This window comes from Hyposmocoma kahamanoa, unplaced genomic scaffold, assembly GCF_003589595.1.
Source record: "Hyposmocoma kahamanoa isolate Upper Pololo Valley unplaced genomic scaffold, ASM358959v1 182, whole genome shotgun sequence".
Taxonomy (NCBI): Eukaryota; Metazoa; Arthropoda; class Insecta; order Lepidoptera; family Cosmopterigidae; genus Hyposmocoma; species Hyposmocoma kahamanoa.
This window is the reverse complement of record NW_020653713.1, coordinates 2,136,491-2,157,582: the sequence shown is the minus strand read 5'-3', so window position 1 is coordinate 2,157,582 and position 21,092 is coordinate 2,136,491. Positions and strand designations below refer to the sequence as shown.

The window sequence follows — 21,092 nt, the reverse complement described above, 5'->3', positions numbered from 1 at the left end:
AAATCTTTAGACCTTATGAAAATACTAATTTTTTCGTCTGTTTAAACATTTAAGAGAAGGAGCTAGAGGGAAATAGCTGCTTTTAACATAAGTACGTACGTTTTGCCTGCTAAAATATTGAGAACTTGCTAAAAGAAGGTACTGGAATAAGAATTTCTTTTAACTTTGATGTAGGTACAGTAACGTTTGTTAAATGAAAAACGAATGTTTGTAGAGAGTATTTAATACATTAAAAACACTTTGTATTGTTTACTAGAACAAAACGCGAAGATAAATAAAATAAAACATCGAATAATCTCAGTACAGAGTACTAAAAAAACCGACCTCAAAAGTAAGTGGAATTACGTCTATTTGCTAAATTTTATTGAAATATATAGTTCGCCACTAGACAGGAATTGACAGTGGAGATAATAAAAATAGGTTCTCACTACGACACTACACAAACTATATTGAGAGAAAACGAATTGGAGAAATAGCAAAATCAACCATTAAAGTAATTGCTCCTAAATTAAGGCGCTATTTATAAAATGAATCTTCGTGCGTGAACAGCCACCCGTCGAGGTGGATGATTTTCTTCAAAATGAAATGGGACCACTATGGAAGTACCCCCTTTCCAACAAAAAAAGAATCATGAAAATCGGTTCACAAATACCGGAGTTATCGCGTAACATACATACAAAAAAAAAGAACATACAGTCAAAATAGTTTCTTATTATTCAAAACCGGAACGCAAAAATGGTCACATTAACACATTACTGCTTTGCGGCATAAATATAAGTTCTTATTGGCAAATGTTTAACGACAAATGTATAGATAAACATTCGACGAATAATTTTTGATTGCATTTAAATGTCCGCTTTTCCCTTTCTTTATACCATAGAGTACATAACCAGAAATAGAGCCGAAATAAGGGTCATCCATTCCTGGCAACCCATCAGGCAAATTGGGTCTTCTATCACCTTTAAATATCGTTTGCGCTGAAATCACAAATTAGGAAGCTGAAATAGTGCAGCGCCAACAACTGACTGAAAATATTCTGTATTTATTGTAACAAAGATAATATCACTAACGATGGGTGGCTGTTCCATTCGATGGTGTGGGAAAAACAGCAAAATATCTAATTACAAAACAAACGGTATCACATTTCATCGGTAATTAAATATGAAATATGTAATTCTTTTAATTATCGTCCATTAAAGCTCAAGTTAAACTGGTCGATTTGAAGTGAAACAATTGACGACACCCGTCAATTGTTTCAAATTCGGGCTGACCAATCGAGCGCAGTTGTCAACGTAATGATTTGGCAGAATAGTTTTCAAACAAATTAAATAACATTTCGTCTCTATTTCTGGTTATATACTCGATGCCTCATACATATAATTTCTTAATACTTACAAATCTTCAAGGAGAAATGTTTGTACCGCATGCATTCCATTATTGTTAATCAGATTACGATAAAATTCTCTTGAATTGTTGTGCCCACGTCCGCAGGTTTCTGAAGTACTAGATCACATTTCTGGGCACTGGTCTCCTTTAACGAAAGGGTTAACGTTATAAGTCCATTTTGCTGGACCAATGCAATATAGGAACTTCACGAGTTTTTAGTATAAATAATGGATTTTTTTCTGACTATGTTGTCATGTTTCATATAAAATTTTATTGTATAAGTGTACGTGAATATAAGGCAATAACACAGCTAACTATGGTTGTACATTTCTCGCTTGGAAAGTTTATTAAAATAGAAACCGCACGTTGTGATAACTTTTTTTGACTACATTATGTTGTGGGCAAAAAAGTAAATGAGATCTGCGACCAGCCATGTTTCTTGTCCATATGATGACTAGTTGTCTTTTTTTTGTCTTTTTCAAGTGATGGAACAAAGAATTCGTGCTGGTGGCAGTGAACTTAGGGTTTTAAATCGCGCAGACCTGAGCAATACTGCGCCCGTCACTCTGAAGCATAAAATAGACAAGTCCCGTGTGCCTGTAATTTCACCAGCACCCTTACCCTTCAAAATCAACAGCTTGACGACAAAAATAGGTATCGTGACTGTACTGCCCTGGACGAATTCTTTCACAAGGAGTGAAAGAGACTCTACTGCTTCTTATGATGATTGATTGGCTCGGTTTTGATATCTGAACTAATATTATTTCTATAGTGAATGGGAGACTTATTGGTAAAACATTTAATATATTAAAAAGTATACTATAGAAATTCTTTTTTTTTAAATGGCTGAACAGATAAGTTACCTGTCGTTTGCTAGAGGTAAATTCTGAAAGCGACGCTTTTCCGATACATAAAATACAAAAACAAGTGCACAATTTTACGCTATTGCAGGGTTTCACAAACAAACATTCGAGAATACTGTTTCGGGTTTGTTCACAGCAATTGGAAAACTGATTCTATAAACAAATAATGCTTTATTAACATATATCTAGCAGCAAATTTATGTTTCCATCTCTGGGTACTATGTAAACGACATCTCGTCAAGGCAGTAGCCGTGCCCTAGTTTTTTAAGCTACGCAATTTTAGATCTTATGAGTGGATGTTTTAAAGGCATTTCTATGGTCGTTATAAACCTAAGTCAAAAATTTTACCTTGTAGATAGAGACTAGTTGGGTATGTTGCGGAAATAAGTATTATAGAAATAAAAGACGATCGCGACACGACCACCTACCGTTTCTGGACCCGTTATTGCATTTTATGTATTACGTACATATACAAAGAAGTAAGTAAATTTGTTTATTAACAGGAAATGGTAAGTGTGAAGGTGTTTATGAAAGTAGAGTGAAAGCCGGAAATCAGGGAAGTGGAGATGTGTATGTCTTTATGGGTACTTAGAACGTATCATAAAAGGCGCGACAGGGGCGTACTGGGCGACATAGGGCGACATGCTGGACTCGAAGTCTGTTAATGTTAAGTCAAATTATTATTATTATTATTTTTATAATAACGCACACACTCAACATAGCCCCGCACTAGGGAAACCCTGTGTCGCGGGTGCCATGGACACACACATAGACAACCACAAATTACACCCAAACTCACGAGAGAAATAAATGTAGGTCATACAAATATTTCTCCCGGCCCGGGAATCGAACCTGGGACCTCTGCGTGGCAGTGGCATGGTAACCGTTCGGCCACTGAGGCAGTTATATGTGGCAAGATTTTGTACGTTTATTCTGCTAGAAGTTAAGGGTAGGTTTTAATGGGTGACCATCGAGCCACTATTCAACTGTCAATTTTTAACCGACTTCAAAAAAAAGGAGGAAGTTCTCAATTCGACGGTTATTTTTATTTGTATGTGTGTATGTTAGGCACAAAGAGGGTACTTTTTTTATAATAACGCACACACTCAACATAGGCCTCCCCCAAAGAATACCACAACGACCTATCCTGTGTTGCTTGCATCCAGTGCACTTCCGCAATATTCTTCTTTCTAATAATATTTTTAAATTCTGGCCCTTTAAATATATAAATGCAACTTCGCTCAAACTACGTGTCCTAAAGTATATTTTTACATTTCTCCAAAAATGCTACTTTTTGAATTCGTCACTTTATTATAGAGTGTGATATAAGAAAATGTAGACTTTAATATATTTCCCCGTGAATGGTCTCGGCCGTCAATAAACATAAAAGTGGAGCAGCGGTAGAGTTCAGTCGAAATGAAAGGTAAGCCGGCGGGGTTGCCCGCGGCCAGTAAAAACCTCACACTGATGTTATTACTGTCACGTGTGCTTATATGACCACGTGTAGCGAAATTAAAACTCGATTTGTACAGGACATACTTTGATGGTTTTCTAGAATAATTAAAAAAAAAACAAACGTCAGGATCTTAGTGTATTTTTGTTTTAAATATTGGTGGTGTAATTATTTGGAACATGATCTTCATGATCTTTGGGATGCACTGACTGGCATTGCAACTGGTCACACCATAAAAATCAGTCACCCTTAGGCAACGAATCTTACTACAAATAAATTTTAGTATATTACGAATACAGCTGTATAATAAGCCGAAAAAGAGCTATTTTGCTATGGACCACTAATATTTATAAGATTGTGATATATTGAAGTTTATTTCCTACACTAAACTTATTGTATTTATTGTATTTTTTCAGAGAGCACGTTTTATCAACTGTTTTAAAATATTTAATTGGTTTTAATTAACTCTAAATTTTAAAATTTAATTTAAAATACGACGTAAATATTTTAAAATGTTGTCAAAATTTAAAATATGCCCTAGAATAATTTTCGCCTTTTATGCGAAACACCGACGACATAAAGCTAGACACTTTAGATTTAAATTCAACTCTATAGTCCGTTTGTTTAGGTACTTAACTAAATGTACACAATCTTGAGGTGTCTGTTTAATTAAATACACATTTATAAAATGATTTTTACTTTCCTGCAAATACAAAATACAAATACTTTAGCTTCATATGAAATTGCATGCCTATTTTTAACCGACTTCAAAAAAGGAGGAGGTTCTCAATTCGACTGTATGTTCTTTTTTTTATGTATGTTACGCGATAACTCCGGTATTTGTGAACCGATTTTCATGATTCTTTTTTTGCTGGAAAGGGGGTATTTCCATAGTGGTCCCATTTCATTTTGAAGAAAATCATCCACCTCAAAGGGTGGCTGTTCACGCATGAAGAGTCATTTTTATAAATATCGCCTAACTTTAATTTAGGAGCAATCATTTTTAGCAATTATTTAGTTGATTTTGCTATTTCTTCAATTCAAGGCGTTTTTCTCTCGAAATACTTTGAGTAGTGTCGTAGTGAGAACCTATTTTTATTATCTTCAGTATCAAGTCCTGTGTAGTGGCGAACTAGGGGATATTTCAATGAAACTTAGCAAATAGACGTAATTCCACGTACTTTTGAGGTCGGTTTTTTTAGTACTTGTACTGAGATTATTATACCTATTGATTTGTAAAGCATATGTTTATATAAAAAGATTTATTATTTGTTTATTTTATTTTGATTTAAGTAGTTATAAATGAAGTAAAAATAAAACAAAAGTCTGAGAAAGAAAGAAAAAACATTTATTTGGTCTCATTTTCTTAGTGACAATGTAAAGTAAAACTTGATACTAAAAATTGAGATCCAAAATGGTCACCACTCAGCGTAGGTCATGTTGTGAACGCAAAACAACCTGACGCTGATATTCTAATGATATTGATGGTGGTGATCTTTACTCGCGTTCAAATAAAAATTTAGATTCGCCATCAGACGTGTTATAACGTGTTTTCAGTTTCCACACGCGAATACCAAGGCCGCAAGCCGTCATGAGCTTTCGAATTGCATAATGAAACATGGAATACAGTTTCGTTATTCGTGTTTCGTATTTCCTTATCGAAAAGGCAGAAAGTTCAGCTTGAGGCCTTCTTTGTTACACTATTCCTGGTCAAGTCGTTCATATCAAGTAAAATAATCAGCGAAGCAAAAGAACAGCCAGCCAGCCAGCCGATCGTTAAATTTAAAAAAATAATAATATGATATAAATTAATATCGTTAAATTGTAAAAACATCAAAACTAAATAAAAAAATATTGACACTACCTAATCGTAAATAATTATATTTAATATAGTGTTCACGACCATTTATTAGAAGAGACTCGTATTTAGCAGTGGGATGTAACAACAAGGATTAAGGTTTAGTTAAGTAAAAGACACGACGCAAGCACATAGAAAAATTCGTGAGGTCCGTTGGTTCGTTCCGTGGCTTAGTTGGTATAGCGTCTGGCACGGTATGTAAGAAGACGTCGGTGCGAATCCGACCGGATCGAAGGAATTTTTTCTGAGTGTTCGATCTTTGTATTAATAATTATAACAAACTAGTGGAGTAATTTCACAAAAAATAATTGAATATCAATTCAAAAAAAATTTAATTCACCAAATTTTAATTCATTACATTTTTCGAATTCCGGATTTCTCTAACCACCTAGCTAGGAAAGCAAAGTTGGATTTTAAAGTAATTCTAGTTGTGCCACGTAAAAAATGCAGTAGATAACTGACTTTTCATTACAGTAAATTTTCTTGGCGGAAGAAATAAATATGGTGGCAGTACTTCACTAAAAAATACAGTCGAATTAAGAACCTCCTCCTTTTTTTGAAGTCGGTTAAAAATTTCGTCTAATTACGTACCTATCTAAACAGTAATTAAAAAAATAAATAACGAAAACAATGTTACGACAATAAATACAACGGAAGAATAGAACACAACGCGATTCAAATTCTAAATGATAAACAATGTTAGGTATATGCCATTTTTTTAAAACATCAACACATTGAGTCAATGGAAATATCCGCGTGTTTGCAGCAGTCATTATAATAAACTAATTATAGATACGCGAGATACGGGGTAGTCGGAATCCCGTACTGTTCTAGTGGAAATAAAACTAATTACATACTTCGGATAAAATCTTTTCAAACAAACCAACATTTCGGGTTCTTTACAGCTCGTGATCACGGTTGACTGTATCCGGTTGTCAAAATAACATAAAACAGTAAAAACAAAAATGGCATGCGATAATCCCCAAGCTGTTTTTACTTCCTTTGCGTATTGACTGATACTATAGCCCTACGTATACATTGAAAATCATCTCTCAAAGCACGAGCTCTAATGCAGAAAGGCCTCTCAAACCCCATATCGACGAGTACGGGGTGAAAGCATGAACGCTGGTTCCAAATGTCAAAGAGCGAAATGCACTGCAGCGTTGCGTAACGGCATTGCAGTTACCTGCTCTACGTAGCCTCACTTTCGACGGGTTTTTGTTGTCTCAAGCTCCTTGTTTCTTTGTTAGCCTGGTACTTTTTCTGTAGAATACAATAAGTTAAACTGAAAAACTTTCTTGATTGAAACTGAAATTGCTTTAAATAGACAAGCGATTTTTTTTTAATGTTATTTTTATATTTGGTTGGCCAAAATGAAAAACATTGAAAAAACATGGCCATGTTGATCTTTCGCCATCTTCTTAAATTCTTAAATTAAGTACCCGAAGGTACTGCAATTTACTGCAATAGTATTTGACGGGTTTCTACAGAATATATATTTATGTGGTTTGGCAATATCACGATGAAATACGACACCTTTATAATTCACCAGTTCTGCGCGTTTTTCATGGAATATAAACTTAAAACTTTCCTGCCTATTTTTCAAATGCGCTCTAAAATAATATTTTTCAAATGACCATAGATAATAGTACCATTATAAACGAAAAAAGCTTTTTGTTTAAAGTTAGCTAGTGGCAACAATCGCTCTACCTCTTTAGCCAATCCATAATAATTAAAAAATATACTGACTACCGTCTATACAATTGATGGAAACAACAATTTCAAAGCAGCAGATAATATGTTGTTAGGTAGATTTTTAAGCGTAAAGTGTCTTCGGTATTACAAACGCATATAAATCCACATTTATGAGTGTTTAAACTTTTATTATTCTGATTCATGCTTTGAAAGTTGGTGTAACCGATGCGCAAGACCTAAATATCTATAACTGAGCGCCTTGCTGTGAAAACACTACGAATTCTCCTTTCTTAGTGTTACATTCATATCGCCTTTGAAACTTAAATAAATTAACCCCCTTTACACACATTCACTCTACCGCGCATGACCAGGAGCGTACAGGATTGGGCCCGGGAAAGCCTGCACGCGCAATCGTGGCGGTTATCTGTTAGAAATTTTAACTAACGTTCTTTCGCACGCGATTCCTCGTGTTCGTTTTTGTTTTGCGATTAGCTGTAGGGACGGATACGTTCATCTGCCCCGGTAGTATGTGGCCGGGGCGTTCGCCTCGCGCGCATCTAACACGTCTTAGTAGTGGTCTAGTTGACGGTCTGAGGCGAAGAGACACTTGAGTTGCACTTTAAGTCGGTAGCTATGTCCGGACATTGTCGCAGGACACTGCTACATGGCATCTCCGGCACTAGCCCGGAGAGTTAGTAGAGGATGAGCTAGACATCTTCCGATCCTTCCGGCTGCGTTGGAATTTGGGAACTGGAGAGATGCCGTTCATTCGGCGTCGGGAAGTGAGTGAGTACCTATCTGGAAAATAGGGAGGTGCTGTACGTGCGCCCGGAGCGGCTCCCTTAAGGCACTAGCCTTGCAATGAACCGGATGAAGTCCGTTCAAACTTGCTGATCCGGGGTTAGAACCTGACTTAGATGGACCCTAAGGGTCGGTAGGGAGGGTCACTGTAATCAAAACTAATGTAGAAAGATATGGGGCTGTTCGTTTTTGTTACAACGGAAAGAGCGTCCGTGAAAAGGCTAATAGAGTTGATAGATCGCGTGAAACTGGCGCGCGTTGGAGAGCGCGCTGATGACCGCAAACGCGCGCTCATTCCCTTTTCCTTCTAACGTCATTTCACGCGCGAGAGTGTCTGTGTAAAATCAATAGGCCAGATGATTTTGTTTTTTCCTATTACCTCTATTTACAACACACGCTTATTGACCGTTGTATTGTATGGTAATCAACTTTCTTCATAGTGCTTTTGTTCATCGAGTTCTTGGGCCTTCACGATTGCTAAACATTGGAAATACGTAGTTAATACTTCACGCTCTTTTCCCAACGGTCCTGACACACGTCTTTCGCTCCATCAACACGCACCAGTGCTTCCATATATCGCACTGCTATTACAATAGCGTTGTAACTAAAAATATGTGAAATTCAAGATTTTACCATTATTCAATGTACAATTTGAGTCTCTAAAAGTCCATACACCGTAATTAGAATATTGTAAGAAACAATCAAAAGATCTACTTAACTCAAAGTGAGACTTGGTGGAATAACAGGCAGAGAAAGATAGGCGTGTCGCTTACCACCAGGCGTACGTCTTGTTCATCCCGTCATTTGGTATTATTTAAAAAATTATAATTATACGTGTTAACCTAAAAAAATAATGGGGAAACCAAAACGTGTCACATTAATCAGGTAAATGGGCAATGAAAACGATTAACGCGACTCTTTTTACGAAGGTTTTCTTATTTTACGCACTTCTTTGCTTTTTTTTCGTTGTAATTGGATCGTATAAGCTTTTAAGGTGAGAAAAAGACACGTTCCTTGTTAGAATGGATTATTTATATGAGAAATATCTTGTAGCCCACAATTATAATAATTGTAGCTTTTCACTTTATATTTCGTTGAAATTTATATGCTTATTAGAGCGGTAGCAATCCGGTGGGAGACCGATTGCTTCCCAAGTCGATGGTTCGAATCCCTGGGCAGCACCTAACCTATGACTTTAATTTCGAAGTTATGTATATTTGTTAGTATTTAGTAGCAACATCTCCTGCTAATGTTAAAGAAAAAACTTCGTGATGGATCCTGCTTGTCCGAGATGGTACACGACACTTGGAAAATGTGGCAATCCATGCTCGGCAGAGAGACGGTTGATATTAATAACATATATGTTGTATATGGATAAGCTGAAACTTGTTATCTAGCGAATAAAATTGGAGTTATGATTTTTTTTCTTAAAAAAGTACTTTAAATCGCTCTCCTGTAAATATTTTCCAAATGCACGTTAGACGTTATACCTTTTCAGTGTCCTTATAGTAATTACGCTTGTTTAGGGTCAACTCTTCCATTCTTTTTCTTATCGTGTCGATACTTCCACTTAGGGATGCACATTTGAAAAAAAACATCGATATTTTCCGTACATTGTTTCATTTTTAAATATACAGTGAATTGATATGATCAAGTCTTCTATGCATCGAAAACAATGCTACGTTTGTAACACGCACAAAAAAAAATTGTTACTACACAATTAGCATTTATTTATTTAATTCAATAATTTAAAACATTCCGATTCACGGTAACTGCATTTTTTCATTGAGTATTAACGCTTTTTCGATGTATCAAGTCTAAAACATCGATGCATAGAATCAATTAAAGGTCTCAAAATCATACAATACTTCGGTTTGTTCGATATATCGTTACAAAAACATCGATTTAATACATAGATGTATATCGACCACTTCCACTTCTTTTATTTTAGAACTGTATTGACTTTGAATGTTATGGTGTCTTTGTGCCCTAATACCCGGATGAGGGAAGAGCTTTACGCCGCCATGAATAACGCAGTCAACGTGACAACTCTTCCATTAGCTCAGTTTTCTTTGTCACAAAGTGATCGGACTCGATACTTTGGTAAAGAAAAGAAAGCCATCTCGTGAATGACAACACAATCGAACGAGTATCAGAACGAGCAAACGTGAAAAACAAGAAGTAACTCATCGAAATGGCAACCGATGTCAGTATTACTTTATTTTTATGTAATATCAAGTGACGGGACGAACAAGTCGTGCGCCTGATGGTAAGCTGTCCATAACAGTTGCTAGTGCAACTCAGCTTTTTAAATCGCAAAGATCTGAGGTGCATTGCCACTGCGCCTGTCACCCTGAGACATAAGTTGTCAAGTCCCATGTGCCTGTAACTTCACCAGCTTCTTTAACCCTTTAAAACAGTACTTCCCTGGACAAACTATTTTACAAGGAGCTGCTAAATATTAACGGTAGGGAAATGGCGTAAGAGAGCCAAACAACGTTGATTCGTCCATTACGCAAGATGAAAGTAATGCAACACTAATAAAGCAACTCGGTTGCTTTATTTTGTCTGCGGTGATCGCGAGTCATCTCTGTTCAGCGCCCTTACTTTGTTTTCCCGATACGACACGTTAATTACTCTTTTTGACCGATTTAAAAAAAAGAGGAGGTTCTCATTTGAGTGTTTTTTCTTTTTTTTCTATGTATGTTACGCTTATCGTGTTTGTGAACCGATTTTGATGATTCTTTTTTTGTTGGAATATACCTCAGTATTAGTCCCATTTACGTTTGAAGGAAATATTCCACCTCTAAGGGTCGTATTCCAGAACTCTACTCAATGCTCAAGTCAGGACTTGAGTATTGCAGTGAGCACTGAAAATCATACTCGAGTCCTTGCCATTAGGGTCGTATTTCCAGTGCTTGAAATCATACTCAAGTCTGCTCAAATCCTGACTTGAGCATTGAGTAGAGTTCTGGAATACGAACATAAGGGTGGTAAACCAGGGGATGAATCTGATTTCGCGCACTTATTTGGCAAATTAATGTGATTCTACAAATTTTTGAGGTCGGTTGTTTTAAACGTTACAATTATATATTTAAAATTTGTATTCTAAACTCTGCAGACAAAAAATAGACCGCACTTTGTCTAATTGAAAGAATACCGAAGAAAATCTTTTTAGGTCTGCGTCAACTTTAGTTTCGTGCCCCGGTTTAGAGCAACGGTTTTAGTTAAATTTGTAGGCCGATGGTAATTAGTCACGATTGTCAAGATTTGAAAGTTTCACTAAACGGATCAAAATAACAACGATATTTGATGAAGGTAAACGCTGTAGCATATTTTGTAGGTTTCGTAATAAATTCTAATGGAAACATCTTTAGGTACTTCACATGTTAGCAAATTTCAATTGAAACCATCAACATTTTAAACACTTCTACTGATTCGTAATGCACATTCATTTCCCTGAGAAGCATTAGCGAGAAATTTACAGGGTTGCTCCTTGTAAATATTATATTTTTTAATCGACTTTAAAAAAGGAGGAGGTTCTTAATTTGACTCCGGTATTTGTGAACCGATTTTGGTGATTCTTTTTTTATTGGAAAGAGGGTACCTCAGTGTTACTCCCATTTAAATTTAAAGAAAATATTCCACCTCTAAGGGTGGCAAACTAGGGGATGAATCCGATTTCGCGCACTTTTCGGAATTCAATTTCAATAAAACTTGGCAAATAGATTTAATTCCACGCTCTTTAGAGAACGGTTTTTTTTTATAAAATAGTCATAATTGTATACATTTATAATTTAAAATATCACATGTACAGGGTCCAAAGCACGTCAGGCTTCACTCTTAAAATCCAACTCTATACCGCTTACGATAAGAACGGTCCAAAGTGCAAAGTATCAAACATGACGTGCTCTTGACTGTACAAGCATTAAAAAATTAGTCGAGTTGCTGTACCTGTGGTTTATATTTCGCGATAATTAAGCCTCGTGAACATTGACTTACAAATAAATGGTTGACGGGTCTAATACAAAAACCACGAAAAAAATGCCCCAAGTCAACCTTTTTTTTTTTAAACGTAATGACATGTAGAGGAATATGAAAAAGCTAAAACGTTGAATTTAAATTGTAATGTCATCGCAGCACTGTCTAATTTTGCTTGCTTCGCTGTCAGTCGAACAAACGAAGACTAAAGCGTGAATGACGCTCTGTATACGATTTTAACGCCCTATAAGTTCGGACACTTTTTAGCGCGGACCCGACGTCCATATAATTGTAAGTCAAATGGATTTAATACTTAATTACCGATGAAATTTGATTCCGTTTGTTTTCTAATTAGGTGTTTTGCTGTTTTTCTCCACACCACCGAAAGAAACAGCACGCCATCGTCAGTGATATTATCTTTATTACAATACAGAATATTTTTGGAATATACGGAGACGTACCACACGGGTCAGTAGTTGGCCTGTCTATATTTCAGTGCAAACGAGAGTTGATATTTATAAGAGCTGTATCACTAATGTGTTACCAGGAATATATAGCCCATATTGCGTCTCTATTTCTGGTTATATACTCGATGATTGCGACATTCAGTAAACTTAAAAATTACATAAGTTACGTTTTCTTAAATGTAGTACTGCAATAAAATAATCTATCGTGAAAAATATGTTCTCTCTTTCTGTTCTCAAGTGAAAATTGGCAAATTATTCTAAACCTAAAAATGATGGTAATAGTGTAGATTGTAGATGTTTATAGCAGCAGGAGAAAACACTTCGTAATAATTAATTCTACAGCTTGCTAAAATCTAACCCTAACATGTCTTCCTGTAAATAAAAGACGAGTTTGTTAAAATTTCTTTCGATAATGAAGTCAATTATTTCTTCAGATTTGCATAACGTCGGTTTGCTTCGTAACGCCTTTGAAATTTTTTTGTTTATGTTTTTAGTGAAGGTGTTCGCTATCTTATATATTTCTTTGTGTAGAATATCGTGTTCTTCTTTATATAATGTTTCAATAAATTTTGTTCGAAGGATGATGAAGATGAAGACGATACAGAGACATGCGCAAGTCCTGAAGCATGCGCGCCGCAGCCGTTCCCGCGGCACACGGCGCCCGTACAACAAGCTGCTCCCAAACCGTGGAAAAGAACAGGTAAGCATATACTAGTAGAGCTCCTTAAGAAAGATTTCGTCCAGGGAAGTACTGCCAGTAACGCAAACATTAAAGCGTGCCGGTTTTGAAGAGTACGGGTGACATTACAGGCACATGGGACTTGTCAACTTATGTCTCAGTGTGACGGGCGCAGTGGCAGTGCCCCTAAGATCTTTGTGATTTAAAGCTCTTAATTGACACTACAACTGTTATGGGTAGGCGTGTCGCTTATCACCAGGCGCACGACTTGTTCGTCCCGTCACAGACAGACACATAGATACACAAACACAGGCTTCGAACTTTTAACAGCACTCTTTTTGCATCGGTGATTAAACAGAAGGAGAAAACATAGGAAATTCGTATAAACAATTATGAACAACCAAAGTATGCTAGTACCGTAGATATTTTTGATATGGGATTTCTGAGAATGTTCTATTGTGATCTAGAGAACTTTCTCCAGAAGCTATAGAAACTTCTAGATACTAAGCACTGTTTCCTCTCCATGCACTCGGACAGAAGTGACTCCGCCGCGCGCGCCGCCCCGCACGCACATCTCGCACGACGAGTACCATCAGTTCTGCGACGAAGCCCTTGAATGTAATCGCATGCGCATGCCTAGTTTTCGATTGTTGTTGTATATTTTCTTTATTAACCCTCAACTTTTCAAGTTCAAATGTTTTGGTTAGGTTCATTTTGGTATTTTTTTAACGTTTGCTTATAGTGAATAAGTGTTATTTTTGTTAGTTACTAATTTCAGCTTCCAATCATTACTGGCTTACAATTTCGTGTGATTTATGCATTTTTTTTTCACATTTGGCCAACATTTATTCACGTTTGGTCGTAACGTTTTTTTCACGATAGGCCTAAAAAATTTTTTTTCACGTTTGGTCTAATATCCTTTTCACGTTTGGCCTGACATTTTTTCTAACCTAAGTTTACATATTTCTTAAAAACTTGTTTATAAACAACAAGTTGCTGCGGCTGCTTGTACCGAGATCTTTATAATACCAAGGAAATAATTTGATGATGGGCCTCATATAGGTCCTAAGGTTTCCCATACCTGGTTTGGTTTTATTATCCCTATTCTGTTAATGTTTGTTCCACGTTTAAGAATGCTAAATAAAATTTTATATTGACAGCATATGACCTGGCGACGCAGTGTCCGTCGCGGCGAGCGTCGATGCGCCGGCACACGGCTACTCACCCCACCTGTGCACCCACCGACGGCGTTCACTCGTTGCCACATTCAAGGTATACTGACAGCACAACGAACGTGATAAGCCAGCCTTTCAAGCGTATTTGCAGTGCAGTCTTACGGCGTCATCATACTTATACAGGGTGCGACGCGGGAACTTCTTTATTTTAAAAAATCATAAAACGTAAGGTATTGGAGATATCGTTTTTATTCTATTTTCTTTACAGAGAGGTACATTTAAAGTTTTGGTTAATTACTTCTTGAAGGTGGCCTCCATTCTGGTCAATACAATGGGAGAATCAAAATCGGTAGTTTCTGACCACTTTGTCCAGCATGTCTGTGTCTATGTTGGCAATAGCAGGTCCCGGTTTCTTTTTCCACACACTACCGGTCTTCATAAACGTGGCCACCCACTGATCAATCGATCTTCGATCAGTAACACGACCTGCAGGCGCAATATTAAATTGTCTCCTGAATGCACGCTGGGTTGCAATGATCCAACGGCCGTTGCACGGTGAATGCGAGCTCCTTTCTCGTCTATTGCATGGTCGTTCCTAACCAACCGTGAAACAAAACCTTACACTGCGCCCTTTCGAATGCGCACAAACCCACACCTCAATGATAAACGGCCGCTGTGTGCACCGCGTTTCAAAAAAGGAAGTTCCCGCTGCGCACCCTATACTTTCGCCGCTGTTGATAACAGTATTAATTACATTATAGATGCTTCTGCAGCTTGTACTGACCAAATGTGATTTTCTCTTGTTTTTCCGACGGCACGTGCGTGAGGCACTTGCTTCTCTACTTCACAGGACATTGTAATTATTTCTCAGTGCCCTAAGAATATAGTAGATGGCATCAATATCCCAATATCAATCATGTCCGTTAAGCTATAAAGCCTATATCCAAATACAATCAGGCCTCAAAATGACTTAATCATTTTTAGCCGACTTAAAAAACGGAGGAGGCTTTCAATACGACTGTATTTTTTTTGTATGTTAGGTTACGCGATAACCGATTTTTGTGAACCGACTTTGATGATTCTTTTTTGTTGGAAAGAGGGTACCTCAGTATTGGTCCCACCTAAATTTGAAAAAAATATTCTACTTCTAAGGGTGGCAAACTAGGGGATGAATCCTGTTTCGCGCACTTTCCGGTAACCGATTTCAATAAAACTTGGTAAAAATTTAGATGTTTCGATTTTTTGTTTAATCAAAAAGTTATGTCTATATTGTTCAACTAAATAAGTAAGTCCAATCCTAACCTAACCGTGTTTCTTTCAGGCCAGGGTCGCGAGCGTCGTGTGCAGGCGCAGCATCCCTCGCTAGCAGCGACGCTGACGCACAGCTCGGCGAGCTGTCGTGGTCGAGATCCTCGCTGCAGGACGAACTCATCAAGTCGGTTAGTGGCAGCCCCACTCATGCCTCGCATGTGAGTAGACAGCTTGCAGTAGACTTGAAAAGCTCAGTTTGAATTTAAATTAAGGCCACGTAATTTGCTTCAACAGTAGGATATGATTTACCATTATGTGTGGTAGAATGGGAATGTTAAAGCTGGCAAACTCAGGTTTCGGCCGCCATTTTGCTGAATGTAATAGACCTCGTTTCTTAAACTGATATCACGTATATTGATGCTTCAATTCAATAATACTAAGTCTGTTATAATTATGAATACAAAAATCAAATACTAAGAAAAATTTCTTCGATCCTTCTGGATTCGAACCGGCTCATACCTTGCCTGACGTTATCCCAACTGAGCTACTAGACTAGACTCGTAGATTTCTCATAGATGGCGCTACGGCAAAAAGTTGTTAAAAAAACAAAATCAAAGATCTGCAACAAGCACGTAGAAAAATTTATAACTTCTGCTTGTTTGTTCCGTTGGGAGATTGTCAGGCGCGATATGCTAGAGGCGCTGATCGAAACCAGCTGGATAGAAGGAATTTATCTCAGTGTTCGATCTTTGTATTAACAATTACTATAATAGACTAGTGCAGTCATTTCATGACGTCAATTAGGCAAGTCTGCCAGCTTACAACATGGTGTGAAGATTTCCCGTTTTTCCAGGGTCCAACAAAAAACCCGACAAAGTTGCAACTGTTCACCTTGGACGTTTCGGAAACAAATTTTTAGCGAATACACAAAGTTTATTCATGCATTGTTTCTTATTATAAACTTTTTGTTACACCCTGTTGATTTGTTCGGTTATTAATGGTAATGTTTATTGTAGATAATTATTACTTTATTTGTTTTTAAGTTACTCCCGCATTTAATTGTTTAATGTGTGTACATTAAACAATAAAAAAATTATATTAACATTATATATGCTCTGGCCTGTGCACCATTGTAGGTGGCTGGTACAACACTCGCTATCACTTTAAAACATTAGAATAAACGTAAAATAAAAACAATTGCAATTAAATAGAAGGGAACTATATTTTTATCAAACAATTATGTGTGTTTTTAATTAATTATTATACATTTTTTTATGTAATCATAATTCTTTGAAAATCGGTTATCTACCTAAAATTATCAAATAGAAAACCTTTGAATTTACAAGGAGATTATAGTATGTGAGTGTGGATTGCTTTTGTATGACTTATTTAGTGCATAGAAGTAGAAAATCTAATGTAGTTGTGTAGATAGGACCTTTCACTATCACTTTACCACACATTATCATGTTTGACTATTCATTATATTTTATCAATTTCTACCGTTCATTGTTCACTATATTAGTATACAAATGTGTACGTGTAGTAGCTGATAAATTAATTGTATATTTTTGGGAATTTAGTCGTAACGTCTGACAAGTTATGTCTATTTGAAATCTTCCCATTTTGTGGAATTAAAAGTTCGATCAACTATTATAATTACAATACATATTTACTTGTCAAAAGTTAGTTATTTTTCTGTTCTGGCAGAGAACAAATAAGTAATGAGAACGGACACTCTCCGCCCCTCCCTAGCTTTAGATACCGCACCACACCCCGCACATTGACGGTCACATTGACTGAACGAGTATAAGGCTGGCGCTTGGATGGAAAAAAAATAAAAACATAGTCTAACGGCTGTCGGCGAGCCGTTTCCGCGCTAAGACTTGAGGCTTTGATATTTAAATATAGTTTTCATTTATTCATTACGAAATTTGTACGTTAATATATAACATCATTTTACGTTACTATTTATAATGGTCGTTAATTGTGTTGTGTACGGTTGTTTATAATAATCTGAACGGGATAAAGAGATGTGTTTCTGTCGTTTTTTGAAAGATGATACGAAGTAAATAAAAAATGTCTGAGACTCATTCAGTTATTGTTTTCGTAAGTGCAGAGTAATATATAATACAGATTTATTATCTCAATATAATAAGACGCCATAACTTCGTGAGCTAAACAAGGTTTCTAGAATTTTCAATTTGTATTGCCGATAAATATTACGTAGTAAATTATACCTAATTATTAACTAGGTAATGATAAAGTTGGACACGCAATTTCAAATACTTTGGTTATCTTATTTAAAGGTATCTGTCCAAAATTTAAGTGCTTTAAGTGCTTTTAATATATTTTTTACATAAATCTTCAATATTATTCTAGTTAGTGAATTAATAAAAAATATAATATTATATCGATATAAATAAGTAATGAACCTGTATAATTATTAGGATTCTATAATAGAATTATAGATTCGCGTTAGAATTTTCGCTATGTTGCCGCTCTGACCACGTAACGTAATAGTACGAGCAAGTAATGGGCAACCCTGCCACTTCACGCACACATTCGCGCGTGTGCAGATAGCGCCTTGCTGTATGTAGTAGTAGTAGGTAAATAATTTAATTTTCGACCGTTGTATGGAGTTTCCGGGGTGTGGTTCTGGTAAGAGCTAGAGTAACGCCAAGACCAATACCAATGTAGACAATTTCCTTAATTTCCTTAATTAAAATTTAATTGAAAAATTAGTTGCTAAGGGCTCGAATATTGGCAACACCATATCAGGGTAATATAGAAACTTGTCAGTGTTCACAATTCACCAAGGCTTGTATGGTTTTGAAACTTTGCCTTTTCCTTTGCGGAAATAATAGAAGATCTTCATGTTCACTTTATTTAAATAAATATTCTGCCCATTCCAGAAACAATGGCAGGACGCGATAACGTCAGACGACAGACTCTCGCTGACCCTTGAGGAGATCGTGCACATCAGGTCGGTACTGACCAAAGCCGAGCTTGAGGTCTTGCCCGTCGAAGGGAGGGTTAAAGAAGACGTTGAGAAAAGGAGGGTGAGTATCATCGTGGAATGGAAGCATATTAAAATTTGGTATTATATAAAAATATATTTGGAACCATCGCCTAATAAACTTAGTAAGGGTGCTGGTGAAATTACAAGCACTTCGACTTATCAACTTATGTCTCAGGGTGACTGTGAGAACGAAACTACAGGGCCTTATTACCATTAAACAAGATGATAAATATACGTGTTTTGTTCCCCAGGTATGCTTCCTATGTTTGAAGACACGATTCGGCATTTTCGGCCCTTGGGGGCAGAAGTGCAAGTTATGCAAAAAGACTGTTTGTCAAAAGTGTTGTTCAAAGGTAAGTGATAAAGTTTCATTTATTTTAAGCCCGGAAGTAGGAGGTTCTTTTCATGTAGCAGAAAGTTAAAAGATTAATTTTAGAATGTGTATGTCGCAGACGTGTTGTATAAAGCGCCGTATTACATTAAGGCTAGCCGCATTGCAAAACGGCACTGTTTTCTAATACGGCTACCTAAGCAAAGGCTTACTTACCAATGCTTGCAATGCAAAGGACACTTCGTACATTGTGTTAAGAGTGTTTTATAAATTTATGCATTGGTTTAAAACATACTTAACTTTAGTTCAAGTGGACATAAATTATACCTAATACTTATTCGTTTCCTTTAAATGTACTTTTTTTTGTCACTATTACTTGTTTTGTAATAGAGGTGCGAAACTTCCTGTTGCAAGTGTTCTTTTTAAGTATGAATACTTAAAAAGTATATCAGAACCTGTCATAGGTAGCTGCAGGTATAAGTAATTTACAATAACAACTTCTTTTCACGTACATATATTTTTTATAACTGAAATGGAATCTACGGCAAACACATAACACATCTATTTTTATATCATGTTGTTTTTCTATTCAAATTCAATAATTTAAACCAGCTCATTTCGAAAATAGCGCCAGTCGTCGCTCTGACGTCACGGCTAGTGACACGAAAAACGTTACTAAACTTATTTATATTTGTTTGCTTTCAGTTGTTATGCATAATACATAAGTGAATTATATAATAAATTATATTAGGAAATACTGTGTATGGAAAAGTAGACGCGAGAGATATCTTTCTATTTTAAAAATAATTAACAATAACTTGGAATAATTAGTAAAAAATCTCTAAATAACACGCACCCAAGGCCATTAAAGTAAAACATCTTGACATTATTTAATTGATCAATCTCACAAACCACATAAATATCAATCTTATTATCGGTCATACAGATGACTTCCTGAGTGGGCCTTTCAAATCTGATTTACTTTTTTTCTCAACAACTGCTAATTAAAAAAATATCAATATGGTGACAAAACATGCAACTAAAACATTGACTTACAAATAAATGGACGACGGGTCTAATACAAAAACCACGAAAAAAATGTCCCAAGTCAACCTATTTAAACGTAGTGACATGTAAAGGAATATGAAAAAGCTAAAACGTTGAATTTAAATTGTAATGTCATCGCAGTACTGTCTAATTTTGCTTGCTTCGCTGTCAGTCGAACAAACGAAGACTAGAGCGTGAATGACGCTCTGTGTACGATTTTAACGCCCTATAAGTTCGGACACTTTTTAGCGCGGACCCGACGTCCATATAATTGTAAGTCAATGATCTACAAGATGAATTTTATAAAGAGCTTGTGGGGAAAAATGTGCTGTTGTCAAATTATTAAAACATATATTTTTTTAAATTTCTTTTTAATTTTTAACACTTTTCAAAATAACATTTACATAACCACGCAACTTATCTATGCGTGATTTCAGATGCGAATACCAACGGAGCATTTCGCGCACGTGCCGGTGGTGTTGCTGAGCCCGTCGCTGCTGCCCTCGCCGGAGGACGAGCCTCAATCCTCCTTCCCCAGGAGCCTAATGTCGAGGCTCGTTTCGCCCGAACACTCCGTAAGTGTAATTGACATATTTTTAACGTTAATATTTTTGACAATTTACGGGCACAGTATAATATGACAAGTAGTGTAACTCTATACATAAAAATGTAGCTGCGCGTCTAGTATGTGTGCGCTCCGGTCGTGCACCGTGTACGGACGCTCACGTCCGCCTAATCTCGTGGTGCGGTCCCGGTGCAAGAGTAGTGCTACGCATCGTTTATTATTATTATACATAGAATTGAAGCGTACGCTCGGTGTTTAAAATATGAGTTTCTACTCCTCCATAATCTGTCAATTATAATTTCATTACCTATTTCACAAAGGCGCTCTTTTTAGTTCTGAATCAAAATTCTATTGTCTACGAATGAACTGTTTTTTATCCAGCCGCACACAAGTAATGTAACGTGTTTGCAGAATTTAACGCCATTGTCAAATAACTGCATACATACCTAACTTGCAGTGAACGTCAAACGTCATCGAAAATGTCGTTTCTTTAGTATCCGTTTCTGAAACTTACATGAAAG

General features: G+C 36.4%; 1 protein-coding gene across 3 annotated transcripts in view; it reads left to right on the top strand.

The window, feature by feature from the left end:
- Positions 1-21,092, top strand: part of LOC113226213 (protein spire) — a 284,542-nt gene that overhangs the window by 259,383 nt on the left and 4,067 nt on the right. The window contains exons 10-16 of one of the 3 annotated variants that reach the window (XM_026458778.1): positions 13,084-13,204; positions 13,721-13,801; positions 14,344-14,455; positions 15,680-15,797; positions 18,522-18,668; positions 18,880-18,981; positions 20,444-20,581. In XM_026458778.1, coding sequence (XP_026314563.1) covers positions 13,084-13,204; positions 13,721-13,801; positions 14,344-14,455; positions 15,680-15,797; positions 18,522-18,668; positions 18,880-18,981; positions 20,444-20,581 — 819 coding nt within the window. Of the gene's footprint in view, positions 1-13,083; positions 13,205-13,720; positions 13,802-14,343; positions 14,456-15,679; positions 15,828-18,521; positions 18,669-18,879; positions 18,982-20,443; positions 20,582-21,092 lie in introns of all 3 variants that reach the window. The other 2 variants (XM_026458777.1, XM_026458779.1) reach the window with 2 other exon arrangements.